Genomic DNA, 21690 nt, shown 5'->3' with positions numbered 1-21690 from the left:
GGATGGAGCCCTTAATTCGCTTAACAAGGATTCACGGGTGGTCAATCTGTTGAAATCAGAGCACTACATTTTGGCCACCGTGCTCGATCCTAGATTTAAAGCCTACCTTGGATCTCTCTTTCCGGCAGACACAAGTCTGCTGGGGTTGAAAGACCTGCTGGTGACAAAATTGTCAAGTCAAGCGGAACGCGACCTGTCAACATCTCCTCCTTCACATTCTCCCGCAACTGGGGGTGCGAGGAAAAGGCTCAGAATTCCGAGCCCACCCGCTGGCGGTGATGCAGGGCAGTCTGGAGCGACTGCTGATGCTGACATCTGGTCCGGACTGAAGGACCTGACAACGATTACGGACATGTCGTCTACTGTCACTGCATATGATTCTCTCAACATTGATAGAATGGTGGAGGATTATATGAGTGACCGCATCCAAGTAGGCACGTCACACAGTCCGTACTTATACTGGCAGGAAAAAGAGGCAATTTGGAGGCCCTTGCACAAACTGGCTTTATTCTACCTAAGTTGCCCTCCCACAAGTGTGTACTCCGAAAGAGTGTTTAGTGCCGCCGCTCACCTTGTCAGCAATCGGCGTACGAGGTTACATCCAGAAAATGTGGAGAAGATGATGTTCATTAAAATGAATTATAATCAATTCCTCCGCGGAGACATTGACCAGCAGCAATTGCCTCCACAAAGTACACAGGGAGCTGAGATGGTGGATTCCAGTGGGGACGAATTGATAATCTGTGAGGAGGGGGATGTACACGGTGATATATCGGAGGGTGATGATGAGGTGGACATCTTGCCTCTGTAGAGCCAGTTTGTGCAAGGAGAGATTAATTGCTTCTTTTTTGGGGGGGGTCCAAACCAACCCGTCATATCAGTCACAGTCGTGTGGCAGACCCTGTCACTGAAATGATGGGTTGGTTAAAGTGTACATGTCCTGTTTTGTTTATACAACATAAGGGTGGGTGGGAGGGCCCAAGGACAATTCCATCTTGCACCTCTTTTTTCTTTTCTTTTTCTTTGCGTCATGTGCTGTTTGGGGAGGGTTTTTTGGAAGGGACATCCTGCGTGACACTGCAGTGCCACTCCTAGATGGGCCCGGTGTTTGTGTCGGCCACTAGGGTCGCTTATCTTACTCACACAGCTACCTCATTGCGCCTCTTTTTTTCTTTGCGTCATGTGCTGTTTGGGGAGGGTTTTTTGGAAGGGACATCCTGCGTGACACTGCAGTGACACTCCTAGATGGGCCCGGTGTTTGTGTCGGCCACTAGGGTCGCTTATCTTACTCACACAGCTACCTCATTGCGCCTCTTTTTTTCTTTGCGTCATGTGCTGTTTGGGGAGGGTTTTTTGGAAGGGACATCCTGCGTGACACTGCAGTGCCACTCCTAGATGGGCCCGGTGTTTGTGTCGGCCACTAGGGTCGCTAATCTTACTCACACAGCTACCTCATTGCGCCTCTTTTTTTCTTTGCGTCATGTGCTGTTTGGGGAGGGTTTTTTGGAAGGGACATCCTGCGTGACACTGCAGTGCCACTCCTAGATGGGCCCGGTGTTTGTGTCGGCCACTAGGGTCGCTTATCTTACTCACACAGCGACCTCGGTGCAAATTTTAGGACTAAAAATAATATTGTGAGGTGTGAGGTATTCAGAATAGACTGAAAATGAGTGGAAATTATGGTTTTTGAGGTTAATAATACTTTGGGATCAAAATGACCGCCAAATTCTATGATTTAAGCTGTTTTTTAGGTTTTTTGGAAAAAAACACCCGAATCCAAAACACACCCGAATCCGACAAAAAAAATTCGGTGAGGTTTTGCCAAAACGCGGTCGAACCCAAAACACGGCCGCGGAACCGAACCCAAAACCAAAACACAAAACCCGAAAAATTTCCGGCGCTCATCTCTAATTCTCCCACCTCATGGTAAGGCTCTTGTCTCTTATTCCTGGTAGTTACTCTCTGGTCCAGAGTACTGATTGAGAATCCACACACACAGCAAACTAGGTAGAAGTAGCTGCTTCCACTGGGCATGTGCAGCAGTTCAGCTCTGTCCCTTAAACTGCATGATGTGGCTTCAGCTCTAGTAATTGTATTATATAGCATTGCTATTGTGGTCATAATTTGAGCCACTTGCCAAGAGGAGGGGGGTTTCCAGGGAACCAGAAACCCCCCCCCCCTAATGTTTGCCTATGCCATACTTTCAGTTTGTATATAAATACATTCTAGAATCTTGTTATCCATAAGTGCAATTTGTGGTTTCTATTTTCATTTCACATAGAGCAGAGGTGGGGAAACTTCGGCCCTCCAGCTGTTGTTGAACTACACATACCAGCATGCCTTGCTACAGTTTTGCTATTTGGCCATGCTAAAACTGCTGCAGGGCATGCTGGGATGTGTAGTTCAACAACAGCTGGAGGGCCAAAGGTTCCCCATCCCTGACATAGACTTTCATTTGTACTTTGCTAAACATTGACCCTGTAACATTGATAGAATTTAACATACTACATACTGGGGGGAACTTAATAGGGTGGGGGAGAAACAGAAAGTGAGAGATTTTGTGGGAGTTCTGATTGCCACTTTAAAAAAAAAAAAAAAACAGGAGAACTTTCACAAAATCTCTCACTTTCTGATTCTCACACCCTATTCCATCTTTCCCCTCACTGTGGTGAAAGCCATTTTGTGGGCTGAACAGAGGGAATTCATGATGTAATTGAGGCCTTTTAATTTACTCATGTATTGAACGTTGGCCATGAAATGCCTCAATGTCACTGGTCCCTAGTGACATGATAAGAATGCATCATAAATACCAGTACATATTAGATAAGACCAGACAATGGCTGCCTTTCCTGTGTGTAGGATATATGTAATGTTTAATAATAATAATAAGCCAAATGAATCTCATCTCATATTTGTTTAAAGGCCCCCATCCACTAGTGCCATATGGCCTGTTTTTATGCGATTGAGATGGATTGCATAGAAAAGTGTCACATTGCATGTCCTTTTCGTGCTATTGCGAGGGACGCTCCCGTGTGTCTCCTATCGCAATCGCAGATCACACGTGCTGCACGTTACATTTATCTCAATCACACAAAAATAGGTTTAATAACGTTAGATTGCATGAGATAAATCACATATAAAAAATACACTCAAGTAGCAAATCGCAATTGCAGGGCTCCTGGGAAGCTCCCGTCAGATTGCAGGAAAAATGGAGGCAACACATTGATGGGATAAAACTCCCTTGTGGATGGGGGCCTTAAGGCTCATTTATGAGCTGCTACAAAACAGACCTGCACTGCTTCTTAATGTGTACTCATGTGTCCACCATGCGCATTCCAAGGGTACATGTCCATTCACTGCCCCCCGCTAATCAAACTGCACCTAAGTTTGCGGATTTGCAGATCTACCTAAATCCACAGGGGGGAGACACGTGAAAGTCACAGGTGCTCAAAGGTGAACCCTTCATTCATTTACACTAAATTTCCTCTTAAAATACTACTTGGCTGATCCTAATGTGTGTCTTAATTATATATGTAACTTTTGTGTAAAAGTAGTTGCATTGTGTCACAGCATTTGTGCTGGCTGGTGGTTTTCATAGAAGAGACTTGATACAGTATACGTATTTTAGCTTTTACAAGTATTTGACTACATTATTCCTTTTGTAACTTAAATTAGGGCGACAGCGCAAAAGAATGAGAGACCACATAGTCTATATTGGAGATCTGACAGAGAGACTAAGAATGTTTTGGGCTTTTTAGCTGTAAAATGCATTTAGCATGTAACAGAAGCCATTTTTGTGGGACTAAACTGATTAGTTCATCAATTAACTAGTGCCTGCCTCAAATATATATAGCTCTAAGTGAGCATTGTCAGTATATTTCATGCTTAAGTCCACAAAATGTCTGCAACCCTCTTGTACACACTAATGACTAATTATTGCTACTGCGTGTGGATTTAGATGCCTTCAGATGAATGCAGAACATCACAATATGGATGTTGCTTTGATAACATCAATAGAGCCGCTGGTCCTGATGGTGAAGGATGTCAAAGTCAACCAAGTAACGGTAAGTCATCCAAGGTCGTTTTGGCTAAAAATGTTCATGTCTTGGAAACATTTAATTCCAATTCCAGTGAAAAACGCAGGAAATTACCTAGCAGCAGTGTATTGTAGATACTGAGAGAAAAAAGCAGGCACAATATTAAGCCCCGCTCCCTCACGGCAAAATGCCGCAATTCTCGGGTCTATCGGGAGGGAGCGGGCTAAAATGACACAATTCTGATGGATTCTAGTCATATTGGCTTTGCCCCTTCCCCAGTGACCCGCCAATTTGCTGCGAGGGGCGGGGCTTTGTTATAGTGCCTGCTCTTTCTTGTCTGTCAGGGGGGTTTCTGGGTACTTAGGAACCCCCCCCAGCATGCACTACTGAATTCAGCATTAAAATAATGAACAGAAATAGGTGGAGGGGGAAGGAATAAGGAAGCAATTGACACTGAAGAAAAATGTATTTATTGTCCACAGTTACAAAACTGTAAATTGTGAGTCCTGTTAGGTTTTATCAGAAATTAAATCTTTGACAGGGTATCCGACAATGTGCAGCCTTCCCAGCGCCCTGGGGTCTTGCACAGATTGGACCACTCGCTGGTACTTTGTGCCGGATGTTGGAAAATGTAATCGGTTTTGGTATGGCAGTTGCCATGGTAACAAGAATAACTTTGCAACTGAAGAGGAATGCATGAGCTCCTGCAAGAAAATCCCACGGAGAACGACAGGTACCATAGAGTATAGGTACCGCAAGCGAGGAATGAAATGGGATCGTATGTCACATGAACTCCCAGGGGTTGATGATGGAACACCTTTTGGAATTGAACAAGGGGAACGACCTCAAGGCATTGTCAGAATCCTTGACCAAGACCCTGAAGGGCGTCTTCTCTCAGGACACGGACTGGATGAGAGCAACATGGGTTATGGAGCTTCTAGACCATCTGTACAGCAGAACCAATATGGATCATCGACGGAAGATGGTTCCTCGTCCCATCACTCCTCCATTTACAGGTAACGCTTCCTTATAAAAAAATTTTTTAATACTACTGCCCTTACAGTATAGTTTTTACCTATATCAGATGTAGCACGCATGTAACTTTGGGCTGGCATGTTGGTATGCATATTTGTGTTACCTTTTAGTCTCCTTTTCCATATGTACAAAAAAATGTTTTATCATTGATCTTTATTAAGCATTTTCAAACATTGGGAATACAGATCAGGAAGGGGGTAATGGGGGAGGGGTACATAAAAGGAAGCAAGTCACAATGTTATGCAAGCTTTTCCAATTGCATTTAGAAAGAGTTTATATAGTACTAGCGTTTGTCTGCGGCTTCGCTCACGTGGATGTCTGTTATTGCTCAGCAGAGATAATTTTACAAAGACAGTAGTGTCATCTAATACTGTGATGTATATTTTATATTGGACACGTTGATCACAAAATTTCTTTGTAAACAATATTTGCAGTTTTTCCTTCAGGGATTAACACAAATAGATGCTTGGGGCTACTAACTCGTGAGCAAGCCACGTAAAGCTGCCCATGGTAGAAGCAGCTGGTACTGAGATCTACTCCTGCATCCCTGAGCGTATGTCCCTGCGACTTGTTGATTGTCATAGCGAAGCAGGCATTTACAGGAAACTGTAGGCGCTAGAATTGACAAGGAAAATTGTTGGGCATAAGGGGTATATGTGGTATAAACACTGTCTCACCTGCGCCACATCCCGTCTTTATCTCTGCCTCAATCAGGTTCTTCTGCCGAGCAGTCACTTTAAGTTTGGTTGCTGTCAGCTAATCGCCTTTGTCTAGCTTGCTTAGCTTTGGTGGAAATCTTGGACAGATTCGATCTTTTTCGAGACTGCTTTATTGTACCACTATAATAAACAGTACACCAGTAACCAATAATCCACAGTTTTCTATTTTTTATGTATACCACAGAATCCAATTCATGGGGCAATCAATCTCACAATCCAGTCTAAGTTCACTTTAGTCAAACAAATATTGTCTTGGAGATCCCAAATGTGTTGCTACTTAACCTACATGAAAGGTTGCAAGTAACATGAGCAACCACTCTGATATGTAGTAATTGAGTTGGTGCGCCATGTACTGGTTTGACATATATGCTGCAACTTCATGAGTCAAGATAAGCTGCCCGATTAGTGATTAATTTTCCTGCTAAACAGATCTCGATATATATAAGATCGTGTGTGTGTGTGTGTGTATGTACAGTATGTTCCAGCATAACTCTGGAATGCCTGGAGCAATCTACACCAAACTTGGTACACATATCACTTACAATCTGGAAACAAATACTGTGGGGGTAAGACACTCGGAGGGTGGGAAGGGGGTGACATGTAAAAAAACATAGTTTTCGGGCAGAACTCTGGAATGCCTGGAGCAATCTACACCAAACTTGGTACACATATCACTTACAATCTGGAAAAAAATACTGTGGGGGTAAGACACCCCTAGGGGTGGGGGTGGGAAGGTGGTGACATGTAAAAATCCAGTGTTCGGGGTCACTGAGATGAATATTGACACTCCCGATGCGGTTTCAGTCCAAGGCCAGCCCCCATAAGCATGGGGGGTGAGAAGGGGTAGTGAACAACCTTACATATTTAACATACAGCGGGTGGAGTTTGGCCAGTCGTCCCAGCATTTACAGCACTAAGCAGGGCAGCATCAGAGGTGGGACGGAGCAAAGAAGGAGGTGGATTATTCTCCTTAGCACCAGCATGTTGACAGCATCAATCCGGGGAAGCCCAGAGATGCAACCTGACACAGATTGGCATTATACGTTAAATTCAGTAGCGAAGCATGGGTATTCAGCTACACTAATACTGTATATATCTCAGTGACGTGCAGTGAGGCGAGGCAGAGCCTTTCCTGTCATACTAACGTTTGCACCAGAGTTTTGACTGTATAAAGTATATCAAAAATACAAAGATTGTGTTAGAAATAAGGAGATTTATAGTAGACTTACCATGGTTAAATCTCTTTCTGCGAGGTACACTGGGTTCCACAGGGAATACATCGGGGTGTAGAGATGGATCTTGATCCAGAGGCTCCAATAGGCTAAAGCTTTAGACTGTCCCCAGAATGCATTACGGGGACTCCTCTATAACCCCGCCTCCAGGCACTGTGAGCTCAGTTTTGTTAACCGGTCCAATGCAGAAGCAGGTAAAAGAGAAGGCATATGTTAGTCACATAGAACCACGTTGTCACGACAGGAGAAGGGACTAGCGTAGGGGTGGGCAAAACACGGCCCGCGGGCCGGATGCGGCCCGCAAACCGATCCTGCCCGGCCCACTGCCTCCCACCACCGAGCAATGACAAGTGGCCCGAACGGCTGAGCTACTTGTCATTGCTCTGAGCTGCAGTACCTCCAAGCTGCCGGCGGCGCCTCTCTCCCCTGCTGCTGCGTTGTAGCAGCCTCCTCCCTCCTCCTCCCGTCCACAGCGACAACGGCTGGGTTCAGCCGAAAAGGGGCGGAGCTACGTGCCGTGGAGGGGGCGGGGCTACACGGAACCTCAGGGGGCGGAGCTACACGGGACAAGAGCCAGACTGCTGCAGATCCATCCTTCCTGCCACTGCCAGCCAGCCAGATCAGTAAAGTTAATGGGAAAAGTGAGTGAGAGAAAGAAAGGGGTGTGTGTGATAGTGTGCGTATATTTGTGTGTGCGGGCAGTGGCGTCAGTCTGTTTTTAGGTTGCGGGGAGAGATCTTTAGCTCTCGCTGTACCAACCCCTCCCGTGTTCTGTCACCCCCGTGTTCTGTCACGTATAACCCCCCCCGTGTTCTGTCACTGTCACCCCCCCGTGTTCTGTCACCGTGTCACACCCCCGTGTTCTGTCACTGTGTCACCCCCCCGTGTTCTGTCACTGTGTCACACCCCCCCGTGTTCTGTCACCGTGTCACCCCCACCGTGTTCTGTCACCATGTCACACCCACCGTGTTCTGTCACTGTCACACCCCCCGTGTTCTGTCACCGTGTCACCCCCGCCCCCCCGTGTTCTGTCACCGTGTCACCCCCACCGTGTTCTGTCACTGTGTCACCCTCGCCCCCCCCCCCCCCGTGTTCTGTCACCGTGTCACCCCCACCGTGTTCTGTCACCGTGTCACACCCACCGTGTTCTGTCACTGTGTCACCCCCCGTGTTCTGTCACCGTGTCACACACCCCGTGTTCTGTCACCGTGTCACCCCCCCCGTGTTCTGTCACCGTGTCACACACCCCGTGTTCTGTCACTGTCACCCCCCCTCCCCGTGTTCTGTCACTGTGCTTGCTGCACATTAATTATCCTAAATAAAATGTTAATGTGTAAAAGGGGGCTCTACCTTCCATACTGTGAAAAGGGGCTCTACCTTCCATACTGTGTAAAAGGGGCTCTATCTGGTGTAATGTGTGTAAGTGGCGCTGTGTGGCACAATTTGAATGTGCAGCCTTATATGAATCTGTATTATTTTTTGCCCACACCCCTTCCACATGAAGCACGTCCCTATATTTTTGGCAAGTGGGGGGAGCTGCTATTTTGTATGTGGCCCTCGGATACTGACAGGAAATGTCAAGTGGCCCCTCAGCTGAAATAATTGCCCACCCCTGGACTAGCGGCTAATGCCATACAAACCCAAAGAAGATAAGTGTGTCAGGGTGGGCGCCCTGTGGAACCCAGTGTACCTCGCAGAAAGAGATTTCACCATGGTAAGTCTACCATAAATCTCCTTTTCTGCAGTGGGGTACACTGTGTTCCACAGGGAACACATCGGGGATGTCCTAAAGCAGTTCTTCATGGGAGGGAATGCACCTTAGTGGGTATGACAATCCGCCATCCAAAGAAAGCATCCTGGGAAGCAGAAGTATCAAAGGCATAGAACCTAATAAAAGTGTTTACTGAGGACCACGTAGCCGCCTTGCACAATTGTTCTGTGGATGCGCCATGATGGGCCACCCAAGAAGGTCCAACAGACCGAGTTGAATGGGCTTTAATAGCAGCAAGAGCTGGTAGTCCAGCATGTGTTTGAGCTAGTGCAATCACCATTCTAATCCATCTGGCCCAGGTTTGCTTATTCGCAGGCGAGCCACATTTGTGGAAACCAAACAGTACGAAGAGGATATCTGACCTCCTGATAGAGGCAATCCTCTTCGTACTGTTTGGTTTCCACAAATGTGGCTCGCCTGCGAATAAGCAAACCTGGGCCAGATGGATTAGAATGGTGATTAAAGGGAGGCTGAATCAGCAGTACGCCCTGAGTGAATGTATGAATGTCAGGTATAAACAGAATTTTTCTCTGAAATCACACATACAAGGCAGATATGTGAACCTTGAGAGAGGCCAGACGAAGTCCTAAATCCAGGCCTGAAGTCTAGAAGTACTAAACTTGGAAGCATCATAATTCTTAGCAGCACACCAGGTAAAGTAAGAATTCCAGGCCCTATAATAAATCCGTGCAGAAGCTGGTTTGCGGCCTTTAGCATACAGATGTGTCCACCTACATCTTTGCTATATCCCACCTTGTACGGCACGGTTTTGCATGCCATAGAATCTGAGATTTAGCCATGCCTAGTGATTTTTGTTAATTTGCTTCTTGAACATGTTACTTTATAAATATTCTATTAAGGCAAACAAAATTTTTAAAATCCATTCACTCGCTACTGTGAATTTCCATTTCTTTAAATAAACATTTAAATGCCAGCGTTAATATATACTGCGGACCAAGGTGCGTCTTATTACCATATATGATAATAGTGCACTGAACGTCGCAGCACTATGTCCCTTAAGAGAAAGCAAGTACTCACACACATGGTATACTGAGGTCCAACGCTCAGAGAGATATATATATATATATATATATATATGTATGTATGTATTTGATATGAAAAGGTATGCATACAAAATAACATATGTGCAGTATATCATTCAGTATAAAATATATAAATATAAGATAGGGTTACAGTGTTACAGTTACATAAGAAGCAGTTGCAGCCAGTATACATCACCCTATCCCATAGGACAGTCCTTTATAAATAGACTCCGCATCTCTTCATTCCAGCAACTAACTAACTATGCCTTAGAAACTGCATATATCAAACAGTTGGCGTTAACAGGTTGTTGGTTTCAGTCTCCTTCCATTGGCCCAGGAGAGGGAGGTTTCTCATTCATTGTGTGTTATTGGTCAGTTCATATGTAAGCAATATCCAGTTTCAAGATGCAGGAACAGGAGTTAACCACTGGAATTCTGCCTACATGCTTTCTCAGGAAGTCCTTTGTTCTTTGTTCTCATAAGAATGACTTTATATTTCATACATTTGATCATAACTAATCGTTGCAATGTGCTACAATTTACCCATAGCTATCAGATTAATCCACACATCCTCCTGACCATTTTGACACTAAGCATGATATAATAAACTTGTTCCATCCCAATACTACATTTATATCTGGTTTTACACTTTATTATATAAATACAATATAATAAAAGTCTGGTGCTGGACATGTTTTGTCTATGTAATTTATGTGTTGTATGAATGTGTTTGTATGCATCTTTATGGCGTTTCTCAGTGATTGCGCATTTTACCGTACATACACCCACAACGCTGCAACACGCACGCCGTGCGACTCTATGCATGATGTACAGTAAAGAAGCATGGTGCATCCATATACGTCAATTGCGTCCTTACGCTACCACCAAGAAGCGCCAATCTGTGTGTGGTTTGTATTGTCTTCTTTTTCTGTCTTCGACACTACTCAAGAAAAATAGCTTAGCCGTGTTTGCATGTTGTGCTCAATTGAGCAAAATAGTAAAGCTTTAAGTGGACACATCTGTAGTTTGGATAGCCATCTTGGAGAATCCGTTGGCCCTCCGGAGTGAAGCTTCAAGAGCCACGCCATCAAAGCGAGTCTGGCCAGGTCTGGGTAGACACAAGGACCCTGAACAAGGAGGTCTGGGCATTGAGGAAGTAAAAGAGGACGCTCTATCGATAGACCCTGCTGGTCTGAGAACCAATGCCATCTGGGCAATGCTGGAGCGACTAGAGGATCCCTTGTTCTTGATCCGAAGACCGGAACTTTGTGATAGTGTCTTGACACCATCAGGTCTACATCTGGTAGACCCCACTTGTCCACTAGGAGTTGAAAGACTTCCTGATGAAGACTCCACTCTCTGGCATGTACGTCCTGACGACTGAGGTAATCCGCTTCCCAGTTGAGGTCTCCCGGAATGAACACTGCCGATATTGCTGGCAGATTGCATTCCGTTCCGCCCAACGAAGGATTTTTGACACTTCCATCATTGCCATGCGGCTTCGAGTGCCGCCTGGATGGTTTATGTATGCCACCGTGGTGGCGCTGTCTGATTGTACTTGAACAGGCCTGTTCTGTATCAGAGGCAGGGCAAGAGAGTCACAGCATTGAACACTGCCCGCAATTCCAGAATGTTTATCGGGAGGAGAGATTCCTCCCTGGTTCACCGACCCTGTAGAGAGTGCTCCAGCACCACACCCCAACCCCTCAGACTGGCGTCCGTAGTCAGTCGGACCCAGTTGGGGATCCAGAAAGGGCGGCCCCTGCTCAACCACTGGTCCTGTAGCCACCAGCTCAGTGACAGATGAACCTCCGGAGTCAAGGAGATCATTTGAGACCTGATCCGATGAGGCAGGCCATCCCACTTGGAAAGGATCAACCTCTTTAGAGGGCGGGAATGAAATTGAGCGTACTCTACCATGTCGAAAGCCGACACCATGATGCTTAGTACTTGCATCGCCGAGTGTATCGACACTCTTGGGAAGTATCTGATCCTGTCCTGAAGTTTCAGGACTTTCTCTGGAGACAGAAACAGTCTTTGGCTGTGTGTCCAACAGTGCCCCCAGGTGCACCATGCTCCGAGCAGGAACCAGCGAGGATTTCTTCCAGTTGACGAGCCACCCGTGGGCTTATAGGAAGCATACCGTCAGTTGCAGATGACTGAGGAGGACATCTTGGGAGTTCGCCAGGATCAGCAAGTCATCCAGATACGGCAAGATCCTGATTCCCTGGCAACGCAGATGAGCCGTCATCACGGCCATAACCTTGGTGAAGATCCGAGGGGTCGTGGAACTGATAATGAAGGTTGCCAATAGCAAACTGCAGATATTGCTGATGCGATATGGCAATAGGTATATGCAGATAAGCATCTTGTATATCCAGGGATACCATATAGTCTCCGGGTTCCATGGCCAGTACAATTGAGCGCAGTGTTTCCATACGTAACGTGGACACTCTCACACACTTGTTCAGTGATTTGAGGTTGAGAATGGGCCAGAAACACCCATCAAGTTTCGGGACTAGAAACAGAGTCGAGTAGTATCCTCTGCCTCTCTGGGACAGAGGTACTGGCACTACAAATCCTGTATCCAGGAGGGAACGCACAACCATCTGTAGAGCTTGCGCTTTTAACGGATCCAAAGGAATAACGGTTGTGCAGAACTAGCGAGGGAGACGTCTCTTGAGACTGTGTACCCGTGAGAGACAACTTCTCACATCCATGTGTCTGAAGTGGTCATTAACCACACCTGGATGAATCGTAGAAGTCGGCCCCCCACCCTGGGATCCCCAAGAGGGAGGCCTGTCCCATCATGCAGCAGACTTGTCATGAGAAGCGGCTGACGAGCAGCCCAGGATTGTTAGGCCTTGGGCTTAGTGGTTGTTGACAATCTCGGGTATGCCTGACCTTCGCTTTCCCTTAAGGCCGAAAACAGGGAAAAGTGGTACCTTTTGCCTTCTGTGCAGAAGGAGTAGCATTTGGGAGAAAGGCAGTCATAGTAGCCGCCGACTCAGATCCAATTTTTAATTAGGTCTTTCCCAAATAAGATGTCCACAGTAAAGGGGAATACCTCCAAGGACTTTTGGAGTCCAGGTCCACCTTCCATGATCTCAACCACAGAATACGGCGAGCCAGGACAGACGTATTCGATGCCTTGGCAGCCAACACACCCGCCTCTGGGGACGCCTCCTGGTATAGAAAAAGGTGGCGGTGGTATTGTGAGACAGGGAATGTCTGGCATTGTCAGATATATCATCGGGCAGCTCTTCCTCTAATGCCTGATCCAGTCTTCAATCTATTTTGCAGCCCCAAGGGGACGCAATCGTGGTCTATGTACAATACCTGTAAGGGAGTAATAGACTTCAGGCATCCCTCCACATGCTTATATGTCGGTTCCTACAGTGAGGGGTCAGTGGTGAGGGGCAGAGTGGATGACACCCGATGGGTGACACATGAGTTCACTAGGAGTGAATTACCTACTTGTTATATAACTCTGTAGGGGAGAATATCGAGCTAATGCCCGTTGTAGATAGGGGGAATGTCTTCCCTGGATTAGACCTGGGGTCTTGTCTGATGTACACTTAATGGTCAGATTCTGGTAACAGAGTTTTATTTACCCCCTGACGTGTGTGACCATATCAGTTTGCTTAACCACAGTAGGGGAATCCTCTTATCAGTGATTTGTAGGATTTGCTTCCCAGTAACCACAAGGGCAGTGGTGTCATTTAGCAATGGAAAATCCTTGTCAGAAACACCTAATATAGGGACTGACAGGACAGCATGTTCCCCCTCTCTTCAGACAAAATATCAGAGAGATTATTGGATAGGGAGGAGGAAGCAGCCTGCTTAGATGACCCAGAGATACAAGAGTGACCTGGAATAGGGTTTTGCCTGACCAAGGAATGAGTCATACACTACAACCCGTGAGGCAAAATTTTATAAAGCGTTCAACTAGAGTACCCAGTAGGTTTGAGAATGCAGCCCAGGTTGGCTCCTGATTGATTACAGGAGCTGCGGATTGACTGGGAGATGTATGAGACATAGTACACAGACCATCACCCAAACTTCCTCCTCAGGTAAATCATGCTCTGCAGGATGCAGGAGTGTCCCCAGATTTACTGCCCTACATGTTAAACATTATACGCAAATGCAACAGAAAGCGGTTTAGTACAATGAAGCCAGACAGAGTACAATACCTCCAAATAAATCCGTTAGCATGTGACTGAGTACCCAGTACACAACAACTGCGAATAAATCCGGTATTATGTGACTGAGTACACAGTAGAATACACGTGATAGGTAAATACTGTGACGCACTATATATTGATCCAGACGCACCTAGTCCCCTAGGATACAGTATACCGTGATAGATATATCTGGAATACACTGCAGTGCAGAGAAATCACATAGCAGATACAGGCACACATAGTCACGTTTACAATGCAGATAATTATTTTCATGACAATAAAATTGCATTGGATTAATATATGAAAACACACACACACACACACACACACACACACACACACACACACACACACACACACACATATATCAATGCGCGGTCGGAGACCGGAGATGTATATATCAGAATACTCGTATAATATATTCTGTCATAGGTACACTTGTTCTTAACTAACGCTGTCTTAATATCGACATGTAGAATACTTAAGTGTTTGTAAAACCACAGCGCTGATGTACAGGTGGATTTACAAAGAAGACCTTGCCCTGCAGTCCCGGAGACCAGTCGCATCTATTTTAGAAAATGGCACCCAGCATCTCAGTCAGGGAGTGAGGGAGAGTGTGAGGCAGCTCCAGGACGGGAACACCAGCATTAGATGGCGCTCTGGGCCGGTGGAGAGGCTACAGGTCAAGCGCCGGCTCCCCTATGCTGGACTTCACCACCTGGTACTATGGAGTCTTATTAAAATGGATATTAGTATATCCGACCTGTACTCCAGTGCCCTGTTGGATATAGTGGGGTCCCTGCTCGGTGGCCGTGTCCACCCCAGCGTCGCAGTCCGTCTCCCAAGACTGCGATCGGAATGCGATTTAATGGCAGGAGAGCATCTGCGACCGTGTACCTAGAGCCGGAGCGTCTCCGCTGCAAGTACCCGGGAACAGAGCCAGCGGGAGTATGCGGCGCCGCTTGGGAGGTGATGGAGCCGCAGCACAGTTTGTCACACTGACATATGAAGTGCTGCAGCCCTTGAAGTCTTCTAAAAAGCTTTTTCAGGGCTGCCTAGCGCAATAAATGTAAATATTAAACACACAGCATAAATAACATTGTAGATAGCTAAATACCCATGCTTCGCTACGGGATGAGGATGGTAAATTAGAATGATAGTTGTTAGTTAATTTACGTTGGTTGGAGATCTAGTATATGAGCATATCTTGCTTCCCTGAAGCACTTTGTGTAGTGGCCGGACCCCTTTTTGGTACGCCAAGGGACCCTGCTCTTCCCACTATACAACTCTCAGTCTGTGGCTTCCTGCTGCCTCCATTCCCCTCCTCAAATCATGTCAGTGGTCCTGTGAAATTATCGATTTATTTACAGTTTCTTATGTAGCGTAGCACATTATGTATCTTCTGATATACTCTGTGCTGCTGGGGGACCGTGCTACTTTCTCTATATAACTCTCAGTGTGTGGGTTCGTGCTACCTCCATTTCCCTCCTCACATCATGTCACTGCCCCTGTCACATGCAGCCCTGTGATCACTGACATACCAGGGCCGTAACTACGTGTGTGCCAGGTGTGCCTGGTACACAGCGCAGTCGTCCTGAGGGCGCAACTGCCCGCATTCCCTAAAGTCAGCGGCACTGTAATGATTCAAACTGACTCTTTACAAGCCACCTGTGTGTGCTCGAGGAGAGGAACAGTTACGGGGGACAGGTGAGAAGGAAGAGGAGGGAGCCGCAGTAGCGCACTGTAATTGGTGGTGGCACCACTGCACTTGTCCTCTCCTTCCACACAGGCTGGCCGTCGCTACTGTGAATGCTGGGATGCGCTTCCCTCATAAATGACCCCCTCTGTCTGTTGTAATGTGTAAAAAAGGGGACTCTGTCCACTGTAATGTGTAAAAGGGGCTCTACCTGGTGTAGTGGCACTACTGTGCGGCGTAATTTGAATAATGGAGACTACAGTGCACCGTAAAATGAATTAGTATTATTTTGTGGCCACACCCCTTCCCCATGAAGCCACGCCCCTATATTTGTACGGGAGCGCTGCCCCTGTTTTACATAATGGGGGGAGGGGGGGCGCTGATGCCATTTCTTGCACACAGAGCTAAAATGTCTAGTTACGGCACTGTGACATACCATACATGTCCTGATATAGTCTGTGCTACTTGCCCGGGGTGCTAGTGGTGTGTTACCCCCACAGTGTTTGTTCCCAGAGTGTAAGTCATATGTGTAGCAAGTTTGGTGTAAATTGCTCCAGGCATTCCAGAGTTATGCTATCCGCTGAAAAACTCTGTGCTGCTGCCTCATCCCCTAGGGGTGCTAGGGGCGTCTTACCCCCACAGTGTTTGTTCCCAGCGTGTAAGTCATATGTGTACCAAGTTTGTTGTAAATTGGTCCAGGCATTCGGGAGTTAGGCTGTCTTTTTAAATACTCTGTGCTGCTGTCTCACCCCTAGGGGTGCTAGGATTGTCTAATCCCCACATAGTTTGTTACCAGATTGTAAGTCAGATGTGTACCAAGCTTGGAGTAAATTGCTCCAGGCCTTCCACAGTTATGCTGTCTGCTGACATACTCTCTGCTGCTGCCTCACCTCTAGGGGTGCTAGGGGTGTCTTCCCCCACAGTGTTTGTTTCCAGAGTGTAAGTCATATGTGTACCAAGTTTGTTGTAAATTGCTGCAGGCATTCCAGAGTTATGCTGTCTGCTGACATACTCAGTGCTGCTGTCTCACCACTAAGGGTGCTAGGGGTATCTTTCCCCCACAGTGTTTGTTCCCAGCTTGTAAGTTTCCAGATTGTAAGGCATATGTGTACCAATTTTTGAGTACATTGCTCCAGCAATTCTGGAGTTATGCTGTCTGCTGATATACTCTGTGCTGCTGTCTCTCCCCTAGGGGTGCTAGGGATTTCTAATTGTTTAAGTTGCCTCTGCTGTGTTTTAATACACTCGTTTGTAAAATTTCACGATCATAGCTTGTAAACTGTGGATTTGTATAGAAAACAGAAGGACAAATTTTTGCTTTTATATAGTAGCTTATATATGTGTGTGTGTGTGTGTGTGTGTATATATATATATATATATATATATATATATATATATATATATATATATGTCAACACTAGATTCCTGAGGGCGCACAAACACAATTTGAACTGATTAAAATTAATTTATATCCAGCTATTACATACAAATATAAACTTTATTAAAATTTGATTACAATGCATTTTTTGGAGGCAATAATTCACAATACATATGATAAAACAGATGCAATGTTAATTCCCATTTTGACAGTGATCAAGAATCTGATGTTCTATTCAAGTTACAGGGAATTGTTCTTTAAGCCCGATGCGTTTAGTCCTTAAAAGGACTTCATCAGGGGAATGGTTTTAAGAGAGTATATTCAGTATAATCCTTATGGGAAAGGTCCGCTCTATATTAATATGATTTTTTGATGCCTTTAAGGGTGCGATTTCAGTTTTATTCCTATAAGATCATGAAAGGTAGATAACCTTGTGATGACCTATTCTTATCTGGTGGTCATCCAATTTTGTACAGGTTGATATACATGTGCCAGATTTATAAAAGTGATATTAATCTCTTTCTAAACTATGACCGTGAAAATATCCCACTATAGGACTCTAGTGAGTCCTATCAAAGTGCAATATATTCGAGTCCAGTCTTTGTGTAGGTGTCTCTCCTCCAAAATTGCAAGTCTTGTGTATATATAGAGGAAGAATTAAAGGCACTCCATTAGTGTTAAAAATAAATAAACAAATTAAAAAAATGTCAACATTATTAACCAAACGGTCACCTTAAGGTGCTGAAAGTAAATGGCTTAATCCAATAATGCTTAATATCCATAAAATCATTGATTATAGGCATATAAATTGCCTTTTATATCATTAAATATCATCAGGAAAAGTTATAGTTATGGTCATTAAACATCAGTCCGTCAACCTAGGTTCTATCATGGGCCGTTCAAAGATTCCAGCAACTGGTCACTGCCACCTCCATACCGATGGCTTTTTGTGATCATGGGATAAGTAAAGATTGTAAGAAGCGCCACCTATTTTGGAAAGTGCAATTGTTATTAAAAAATAAAATCTCTCTCTCTCTCTCTCTCTCTCTGTGTGTGTATATATATATATATATATATATATATATATATATATATATATAAAATCTTTTTTTTTTTCTAGGATGTATGGCGGTAGAAGCAGGACGGCACTCACAGGACTGACATAAATCAAGAAACCGGAGCCCGGGCTGCAATTAACGTTTCAGTTTTATAACAAACTTTCATCAGATTCTGCTGCAAGTTTGTTATAGAACTGAAACGTTAATCGCAGCCCGGGCTCAGGTTGCTTTATTTATTTTAATGCTGTGAGTGCCATCTTGCTTCTGCTGCCATACATCCTGTATACCATTGGAAGGGCACCCAGGCAATACCGCAGCTGATATGAGTGCCGGTCGCTATAAACACCTCTCTCTATATATGTATATAAAACACTGATCTGAGGGCGCTAATAATACTGTTCTAGATAATTATATACATATAATATAACATTAGCTATATTATAATATATATATATATATATATATATATATATATATATATATATATAGTTACATAACAGTTTAAAATATAACGAAATTGTGAAAAATAAAGGCAATGTAATTGATACAAGTAAAAAATCACACAAAAAATTATCAATGGAAATCAAATTTATTAACCCATGGAGGTCTGGATTTGGAGTCACACTCAAAATTAAAGTGGAAAAACACACTACAGGCTGATCCAACTTTGATGTAATGTCCTTTAAAACAAGTCAAAATGAGGCTCAGTAGTGTGTGTGGCCTCCACGTGCCTGTATGACCTCCCTAAAATGGCTGGGCATGCTCCTGATGAGGTGGCGGATGGTCTCCTGAGGGATCTCCTCCCAGACCTGGACTAAAGCATCGCCAACTCCTGGACAGTCTGTGGTGCAACGTGGCATTGGTGGATGGAGCGAGACATGATGTCCCAGATGTGCTCAATTGGATTCAGGTCTGGGGAACGGGCGGGCCAGTCCATAGCATCAATGCCTTCGTCTTGCAGGAACTGCTGACACACTCCAGCCACATGAGGTCTAGTATTGTCTTACATTAGGAGGAACCCAGGGCCAACCGCACCAGCATATGGTCTCACAAGGGGTCTGAGGATCTCATCTCAGTACCTAATGGCAGTCAGGCTACCTCTGGCGAGCACATGGAGGGCTGTGCGGCCCCCCAAAGAAATGCCACCCCACACCATTACTGACCCACTGCCAAACCGGTCATGCTGGAGGATGTTGCAGGCAGCAGAACGTTCTCCTTGGCGTCTCCAGACTCTGTCACGTCTGTCACATGTGCTCAGTGAGAACCTGCTTTCATCTGTGAAGAGCACAGGGCACCAGTGGCGAATTTGCCAATCTTGGTGTTCTCTGGCAAATGCCAAACGTCCTGCACAGTGTTGGGCTGTAAGCACAACTCCCATCTGTGGACGTCGGGCCCTCATACCACCCTCATGGAGTCTGTTTCTGATAGTTTGAGTAGACACATGCACATTTGCGGCTTGCTAGAGGTCATTTTGCAGGGCTCTGGCAGTGCTCCTCCTGTTCCTCCTTGCACAAAGGCGGAGGTAGCGGTCCTGCTGCTGGGTTGTTGCCCTCCTACGGCCTCCTCCACGTCTCCTGATGTACTGGCCTGTCTCCTGGTAGCGCCTCCATGCTCTGGACGTAGTGACAGACACAGCAAATCTTCTTGCCACAGCTCGCATTGATGTGCCATCCTGGATGAGCTGCACTACCTGAGCCACTTGTGTGGGTTGTAGACTCCGTCTCATGCTACCACTAGAGTGAAAGCACCGCCAGCTTTTAAAAGTGACCAAAACATCAGCCAGAAAGCATAGGAGCTGAGAAGTGGTCCATGGTCACCACCTGCAGAACAACTCCTTTATTGGGTGTGTCTTGCTAATTGCCTATAATTCCCACCTGTTGTCTATTCCATTTGCACAACAGCATGTGAAATTGATTGTCAATCAGTGTTGCTTCCTAAGTGGACAGTTTGATTTCACAGAAGTGTGATTGACTTGGAGTTACATTATGTTGTTTAAGTGTTCCCTTTATTTTTTTGAGCAGTATATATATATGAATATATATATATATATATATATATATATATATATAGTAAATATTCGGCACTCACTTCAACATGAATAAACAGCATGCCCGGTGCCATCCAAAGTGAAATTTCACAGAATAAACAGGACAGGGATAGGCGGCACTCACGGACTTTTCAGAAGCTAAATGACCACAGGAGCAGTGGCGTGCGGTGAGATCAGTGGCTGGTGAGGCACTACAGCCATAATGTCCGCCGCATCCTGACGATGACCCCTACCGCCGTCGAGCCAATGCCCGCTACTGCCTCTGAGCCGATGCCCGCTGCCACCGCCAATGGCTTACAAACTCGCCCACCATCAACTGACCCGGGCCTCCTCCACTAATTTGCATCTCAGTCCGATGCCGCCAATGCCTTCTGCCTGCCTGCTCATCATACTTGTTGTATATTGTACATTTTTATAGAAAAATAAATAAAAATTAGTGTTTGGGACTGGGAAGGGAGTGGGAGGCGGACATGAATGCAATTTTGTGGTCCAGGGCTTCCATTAACTTAAAGGAGAAGAATCTGAATGGGTTAAAAAAAATAAAAAATAAAAATGCATGAGGTCCCCCCTTCTAAGTATAACCAGCCTCGGGCTCTTTGAGCCGGTCCTGGGTGTTTAAATACTGGGAAAAAAATTGGACAGGGGTTCCCCGTATTTTGATAACCAGCACCGGGCTCCACTAGCCAGGGACATAATGCCACAGCCGGGGGACACTTTTATGTAGGTCCCTGCGGCCGTGGCATTACCCCTCCAACTAGTCACCACTGGCCGGGGTTCCCTGGAGGAGTGGGGACCCCTTAAATCAAGGTGTCACCCCCCTTCCAGGCACCCAAGGGCCAGGGGTGAAGCCCGAGGCTGTCCCCAGCACCCCTGGGCGGTGGGTGCCAGGCTGATAGCCATGTGTGTAAAAAAAAGAATATTGTTTTTTGTTGTGGAACTACAAGGCCCAACAAGCCTCCCCCCGCTTGCTGGTACTTGGAGAACCTCAAGTACCAGCATGTGGGGAAATAACGGGCCTGCAGGTACCTGTAGTTCTACAACAAAAAAAATACCCAAATAAAAACACAACACACACACCGTGAAAGTAAAAATTTATTAAAACACACTTACACACTCACACATACTTACCTACATCCCACGCCGGTCACGTCCACTTGTCCAGTAGAATCCAATAGGGTAGGGGTACCTGTCAAAATGAACATTATACTTACAAACTGAGAGAGAGAGACAGAGAGAGAGAGAGTGTGAGGGCGGGATGTACTAAGCAGTAATATAGCAGTAAAACCTGTTACCGGCCCGATGTCTTTTCCCCGTATGTTCTATTAATCCTCAGCCTACTGCGCTGTCAGTTGCTTCCGCATCTCCTGTTACACGTGACTTCTTCGGCACGGTACCTGCTGTCATAGGTAGCCTATTATTCCACCACGGGCACCGTATGTACGAACGTACAGGACCCGTCACCTCCAGGCATATGTGCCATTGTTTAATGA

The 21690-nt window shown here is 45.7% G+C and overlaps 1 protein-coding gene across 4 annotated transcripts in view; it reads left to right on the top strand.

The window, feature by feature from the left end:
- Nucleotides 1-21690, top strand: part of PAPLN (papilin, proteoglycan like sulfated glycoprotein) — a 275678-nt gene that overhangs the window by 215266 nt on the left and 38722 nt on the right. For all 4 annotated transcript variants that reach the window (XM_063947669.1, XM_063947668.1, XM_063947670.1 and 1 more), the window contains 2 exons: nt 3959-4064; nt 4579-5053. In XM_063947669.1, coding sequence (XP_063803739.1) covers nt 3959-4064; nt 4579-5053 — 581 coding nt within the window. The remainder of the gene's footprint in view (nt 1-3958; nt 4065-4578; nt 5054-21690) is intronic.

Source organism: Pseudophryne corroboree, chromosome 12, assembly GCF_028390025.1.
Source record: "Pseudophryne corroboree isolate aPseCor3 chromosome 12, aPseCor3.hap2, whole genome shotgun sequence".
In the NCBI taxonomy this organism is placed as follows: Eukaryota; Metazoa; Chordata; class Amphibia; order Anura; family Myobatrachidae; genus Pseudophryne; species Pseudophryne corroboree.
The sequence above is the reverse complement of the archived record's forward strand: the minus strand, read 5'-3'. Positions and strand labels throughout refer to the sequence as shown.